Raw genomic sequence first — 7,500 nt, forward strand, 5'->3', positions numbered from 1 at the left:
GTTTGCTTCTTAAGCACAAAAACACTATTTTTCCTATTTGCATAAACCTGATTAATTGCCCTTTATCCAGCCATGCTAAATATTTGCAAGAATAAACCTTGTATTAGACTTCAGCGCTATTGAGAAGATGCATGATAAAGTTGGTGCAGTATTTTACCTTTATTACTTATTAGAGTCAAAGGTAATAATAATGGGCCTAAATGAATGGTTAATCAAGAGAAACCTTTGCCTCAAGTAACAAGAATATTAAAACTTCGTTAAATTGATCGTTACCGTTACGGTTATATGATCTGTTATTTATGTTATTTTGTTATGTTACTTTACTTTTCATATTTCATACTTTTGCATTTATTAAGATGCCTAAAAGATAAACACGATTTTCTTATAAGATTTGATTTATTGATTAGTTAATGTAATTTTAGTTATTTTTACCCAACTAGTTTTGTTCAAAGTAAATTTTGTTCTAAATAATTTTTGTTCAAAATGATTTTTTTTAAGGCAGATTTTGTTCAAAGTAGAGATTGTTCAAAGTAAATTTTCCAAAAAGTAAACTTTTTCTTAAGTGTTTCAAAGCATAATATTCCATTACATCACATGAATATGAAAGAAGTCGATAAAGATTAATGTTTTCTCTAACGAAATTTCGCTTAGTAAATTATTTTGATTCTTTTCTTAGTTTATATAGAGTTAAGAGGTGAATAACAAGGGAAGACATACTTATAGTTTCCTTTGTGAAAATCAGCTCTCGAAAGACATTTTATCTCTCTAATTATTAGTTTAATTGGGATTAAAATTGTGGTAATTTATAGAGAAACATTTACCCTTTATATAGTAAATATTCTAACAAGTTATCAATTGAAAATCTATGACATTAATCGAGAATACTAAAATATTTAATGGGCATAGTCATATTACTGACATGATTTGCCCCTGATGTTTCTAATTCAATCGGCTTTGAAACGTCATTGAAAAATATGGCATAAAAATAAAGGGCAGCTTACAAATGACATGACCATAAGTTCTGAATGTTGTTATTAGGTGACTACATTATTTGTGAGTTCGAGAAGGTTATTTTTTGCGGATAAACAAAAAGAATAAAGTTTCCTAGTTTATGTTCTCACAACCCTAAACAAATGAAAGTGAATACTAAGATGACATTCCTACTCATAAGCGATTACCTTATTATTATTATTATTATTATTATTATTATTGTTATTATTATCATCATTATTATTATTATCATAAATATGATGATGATGATTACAAATACTAATATTATTATTATTATTATTATTATCATCATTATTATTATTATTATTATTATTATTATTATTATTATTATTACGAAAATAGGAAACGTTATTTTATAGAAATTATTATATGCTATAGATCAGTGAGCAATGATTTGAAGAAAAGTAAATGAAAAGAGTTGTTGCAACAATGTATTGAACGTTAACAGCAATTCAAATTCCAAAAAAAAAAAAAAAAAAAAATGATATCATGAGGTGTTAATAGTGGGAGTTGAACTGCTAATTGTTACGCATTGGAGCGATATTATTATTATTATTATTATTATTATTATTATTATTATTATTATTATTATTATTATTATTATTATTATAACTTGCTAAGCTACAACCCTAGTGGGAAAAGCTGAATGCTATAAGTCCGAGGGCTCCAAAAGGAGAAAATAGCCCAGTGAGGAAAGGAAATAAGGAAACTATCAGTCATTATTCTTAGTTCTTGTTATGAATAATACCTTCAAATATCATTTACTATTTTCCACTTAAAAAAAGATGATTCTACACACAACAATTATGTTTAATACATTCCTAAAGGCAGGAGTCCATTGCAGTTTGTGTAAAAAAATTGTGGAAGCGAAATCCCTTTATCATATATATATAAATATGAATTGGTAGTTACGATGGATTATCCACTGTTTAAAATTAAGAAGTTATTTGAATTCCCTTTAATAAAGGGAAAAGAAAGCTCATCACTCGGTCTTTAAAGTGTGCAATATATATGCGGTAAAAGCAGCAACGGATTCTGCTGATGGAAAGATAAATAGTTAAACCCCAAATCTTTTATTAATTATGTAAAAATACTTTTAGTTTTCCAACAAAGTTATAAAACGTTCTCAACAACCTGGTCTTGAAAGCCACAGCCTTCCCAGTAAAGAATATTTCATAGTTGACTTTTGAACCCCAGTTCTTCCTATTAACAAGGTTCAACCTCATCCTTACTGTAGGTGAAGCTGCATAACCTGCAGCTTTTGCCTTGAGAAGATGCACTGAATATATCGGAATCTTTCCCAATTACTTTCAAGTTAGTTCGAGCATATTTCGCATTTCACATTCGTTATCGTAAACAACCAGCAAAACTCAGATAGAATTGCCATTTCCCTATCTGAGGTTTCCCCTCAGTCAGGTTGCCATTCAGAATTAAAATTGCAACTCTTCCATCAAGTAATATGAGACGCCATTATCAAGAATTTGCAAGAGGCTTAATGCCAGGATTCAATTTTGCAAAAGAGCTTTCAGGATAATTGTATTGACCTTTTTTCGCTGTAAGCGATATTTTGCGTTGTTATACATTTTCTATGCGGACCGTCAGAAATGATAGCTAAATATTAGGTACATATGAACCCTAACGCTGATGCAGCCCCCTCTCACCAGGATATGACTACTCCCTCTCCTCAATACCCGAGAGACTGAGGGAGCTGAGCATGACTGGAAAGATATAGCTCTCTATCTACTTTTATATATACATATATATATATATATATATATATATATATATATATATATATATATATATATACATATATATATAGAACCAGACACTTGCTCTTTATTTTATAAGGAAGATTCCCCAATCTCTTTTTCTGTTTTTACAGCATTTTTTAATGTGTTTTTTATTTGTAATGTTTAAGAAATGAGCCATAAATTGATATGCCTGAAATTATTGAGTATTTCGTTTGAATCTTTTATTATCAATTTTCTATTCACTTGTCAGTGTTTTGTATATTCTGCAACCATTTCAATGTTCTGCGCTTTTGATTTCAATACTCATTGTGTTTAGGCTTTGCTAAGTAATATAACACTATTAACAGTTTCTTATGCTACTCCTTACATATACATATACATGTATATACATATAAATATACAGATATATTTACATGCATATACATACATAAATACATAAGAGTGAAGATAACACACCACCTCGATTATTTAATTATTTATTTATCATTATTTCTTTTCCTTGAATAAACCCCTCGAGATATTAGACCTATATAGGCAACGTTGACTATAATCGAAGCTTCGGCTCATAATAAATTATTGCAAGTTTCGAAACCACGACCCTAAGTAACTTTTGCTTTATAAAAAAAAAAAAAAAACGACATAAGCAAAATCAAATAACTTTGAATTCATAACCCAAATGCATAAATTGTTATCATTAGACTACAGGACTAAGCTTAAATTATTTCCCCTCTTCCTCACTCAAACATTAACGCATTTAATTTTTTTCCGATTTTTTAAGTCTGATATCTTTCAGTAATATTTTTTTTTTTTTCATAAAAGTTGACCAATGTTTTGTCATACATACACACACGTTTGTCCGACGCAAACATATAAAAGCATCACCAGTTTCCCACACCTCTAGTCCACGCATTAGTAGAGGAGGAGAAGAAATAAGATAAGAAAGAGTTGATGATTGGAAGAAGAGGAAAAGAGAGAGAGAGAGAGAGAGAGAGAGAGAGAGAGAGAGAGAGAGAGAGAGAGAGAGAGAGAGAGAGGAGAATCAACACCAGACCAAAAGAAAGCCTGTTGCTGTTTTGCTGGATAACCGGGGGACGTCAGTGACAGGATACTCTCTTCATATCCTGCCCTGTCTCGGAACCCCAAACCGAGAGGTAGTCCTGAATCGGAAGACACCCAAGAGGAAGGATCCTCAACGGAGTCGATTTCTTAGGGCTTGACCCGAACCAGGACTCTCGGAAAACCCGAGTCTCTTTACTTCAGGTTATCCAGGACGATACAGACATCACTGTCATTACTCTTCGGAAAATATTCTCCATTTAAGAAGACTCAAACATTCTATGGAAAGTTTATAGATTTGTTGATAAATTCATAATTTCTTATAAAGGTTAATAATTAAGAATTTAGTTGCCTTTAGTACTAATTATTATTACAGCTATTTAAGAATTTTAGGTTTTTTTTTATCAAATAAATCAGTAATTTGATGGGGAAGAAGAGGCACCCGATGAGATACTACTGCTAGAGAGTTATTTGGTGCTATGATGGCAAGAATAGTACTACATTGGATCCCTCTCTGGCTGAAGCTCATTTTTTTTTCTTTGCCTAATTTTCGAGTCAACACAATATTAATCTCTCCATTAACTTTTAAAGGCCAAGACTGAATAACAATATTTTTATTCAAATTTGATTTTCAAAATCATTGATTAAAAATTTGGTGTTGATGTACTCTACATACGATGAAGAGCATATAAATAGATGGAGAGAGTTGACTCGAGCGGCCGACCCTGCTATACAATAGGAATGATGAGGTTGAAAGAAGAAGACAGTTACTTGAGTAGCTAAGCCAATCTATAGTCTATGCTTAAAACTTTATTTACAAGACTAATATCATGTCGACCTTTCATTGGTCGGAAATTTAGTCTGAACACTCTGTCATTGAGATGTGATTTAAAGATAAAAGACTTTTCACCCTCAACTTCAATACTCATTTATTAGGCCTATAAATATTTCTATTCCTCCACTTGAATATCCAACCTAAAATATCCTTCGAACAGTCACAAATAATTTCCGAGATTTCACTATAACTGTTGTTGGTTCGTAACTATGGCGTCTAAGTTCAAACAATATTTATAGACCATGTTTGATACAATTCTTTGGACACTTCCTTTTTACAGAATGTGAAGTGTGAAGTTGATGATGAATGGAGAAGTATTGTTTTAAAAGCTCAAGATAGAGACGACTGGCGAATTGAAACAGAGGCCCTTTGCGTCAATAGGCGTAGGAGATGATGATATTTATAATGAATTTTGATTAAAACTCTAAAGGGTACAAATCATAAAATGGTTATTTTTATTTATGAAAAATAACTTCACTGAAATAATTTCTTCCTATCAAAAAAGAAAAAAAAAAAAAGTCCTCAGAATCTGAAGCAGAGTCTAAATTCAGGGAAAATTGCGTAATCGTTTGTACACTAAAATAGATCGTATTTACTGCTACCAAAGTTACACAGGAGGAATATAAATGCCGGAGTTTAGAATACTGCACAAAAGCAACGATGTTCCTGCTGACTGTAAAGTCAGGTTAGGTCTACAATACAATGTTCTATAGACGCAGGAGCTGTAATGTTATATAGGCCTACAATGCAACGCTTAAAACATATAGATGCAGAAGCTGCCATGTAAGATTGACCTATAATGTAACGCCTAAAACACATAAATGCAGAATCTGCAATGCAGGATAGGCCTACAATGCAATACTTAAAGCATATAGATAATTTAAAAGGAAAACATGACGGTGTTTTTATACTTTGATATCACCGCACTTGTAGGATAACAGTCCTTTAGGCCTAAGTAATACGAGCTGGCGGTTAACTGACTTATGAAAAACTCGATTATAAAGCCATTTTCTAATCTTGCTTTTTAGTTTGGCCCTTTTCCTTATTTCTTCATATGTTGCTTTGATCTAACTGATTTTATTCTTTTATTAGCGTATTTAAATTGTCTTTGGATAACTGAAACACTTAGGATTTCCTCTGTTCCTTTCCTGTAGCCGCTTCTCTCACTCCGAGCACCTCCCACAGAAGCAAATTATCTCCTCGATTTCAAGGACAAAATTGCTCATACAATTAGTTATCCCATATAGAAATGATTAAATCCCTCATTAGGAATATATTATTTTGATAAATGTATAATTCACATTAGTTTTGGAATGGAATTTAAATTTTGAGGCTTTTAAAATTAAAGAGTCACATAGCAATTTAAAATATCTATATATGATGAAATTATTTTGATGGTTTCTGGGCTGCCAACGCAAGACTCCGTGTCTTACACAAGGTAAGGCAATCTACACACACACAGCCATGTGTCATTCGTCGATCCATTCCTTGTTGTGTTAATATTATTTTTTATATCAACCATTATCATTATTAATAGATGTTGAGTATTAATCATAGCATAAAACTGTTATAGTGATCTTAGGCCTTGTTCTTCTTCTGTTATTATTATTATTATTATTATTATTATTATTATTAACATTATTATCATTATTTTTATTTTTATCAGTGTACGTGACCCGTCAAAAACGAGGGCTGAATCTTTAGATAGATATGCACACACAGGCACTCCCTTCTCCCCAGGGTATGACTACTCCCACTTCCCCCAACCAGTGGGACGGAGAGAGCTCAGTGTAACCAAAAAGAAATATATATATATATATATATATATATATATATATATATATATATATATATATATATATATATATATGTGTGTGTGTGTGTGTGTGTGTGTATAACCATACAATTGCTCTTTATTATGTAAGAGATATTATTATTATTATTATTATCATTATTACCTCCACCAACGAAGTTTGCGTGTGTTTGTGTTAGTTTGTGGATAGCTTTCCGGCCACAATTTGAATCGTGATCAATGGAACTTGCTTGGATTAACTGTTATGTAAAAAAAAAAAAAAAAAAAAACTGGAAATGATTATATTTTTGAAGGTCAAGATCACCTTCAGGCAAAATCTTAAAGTCAAAAGTCAAGGTCAAGCAAAAGGTCGAGAAATGAGCTGCCGCATGGAGGTCTGCACTCTAGTGAGTGCCCTTCTAGTTTTTGTTATTATTATTATTATTATTATTATTATTACAATCCAAAGACTCGTAGCAGGGTAGCAAACAAGCACGGAAACGAAAATACATAAAGAATCAACTAAAAATTATGTAATCATGATACCAAATTTCCCATCAATGTGTGAGGCTGACTCTAATGACATCTTGTATTTTCCCTCAATGTTTTTGTCCTTTTGATGTTACCTGGGAAGGAAGCAGTAGAAAATTAGATCAGAAGTTACAATATTTTAGTCAAGTTTCTACAAAGTTGTAATCGGATGTAAGTTAAAAAGAAGAATTACCTGTATCTTTAAGTTGGTTAAACACATCTAACGCAAAGAGAGAGAGAGAGAGAGAGAGAGAGAGAGAGAGAGAGAGAGAGAGAGAGAGAGAGCTCCTTGATCAATCAATATAACTATTGTAATGAACCTTATGATGTAAAACCTTCAGCGATTCCATCTAACTGAATCCTTTTCGAGTTTTCAATCATAAACCTTTAATATTATCATAAAATATGTATCATAAAAAAAGCTTTTCATGAAACCACTAATTACATAATTACCAGGTTATCTAATTCTATAAAATCTTAGAACCACCAAAATATAATTCTATTGATACTCAATGACTTGA

The 7,500-nt window shown here is 31.4% G+C and overlaps 1 protein-coding gene across 1 annotated transcript in view; it reads left to right on the forward strand.

Moving 5' to 3' along the window:
• Positions 1-6,744: 6,744 nt before the first annotated feature.
• The window catches only part of LOC137616018 (uncharacterized), a 5,062-nt gene continuing 4,306 nt past the window's right edge, over positions 6,745-7,500 (forward strand). The window contains exon 1 of the mRNA XM_068345697.1: positions 6,745-6,855. Coding sequence (XP_068201798.1) covers positions 6,745-6,855 — 111 coding nt within the window. The remainder of the gene's footprint in view (positions 6,856-7,500) is intronic.

Source organism: Palaemon carinicauda, chromosome 22 (genome assembly GCF_036898095.1).
Source record: "Palaemon carinicauda isolate YSFRI2023 chromosome 22, ASM3689809v2, whole genome shotgun sequence".
Lineage (NCBI taxonomy): Eukaryota > Metazoa > Arthropoda > Malacostraca > Decapoda > Palaemonidae > Palaemon > Palaemon carinicauda.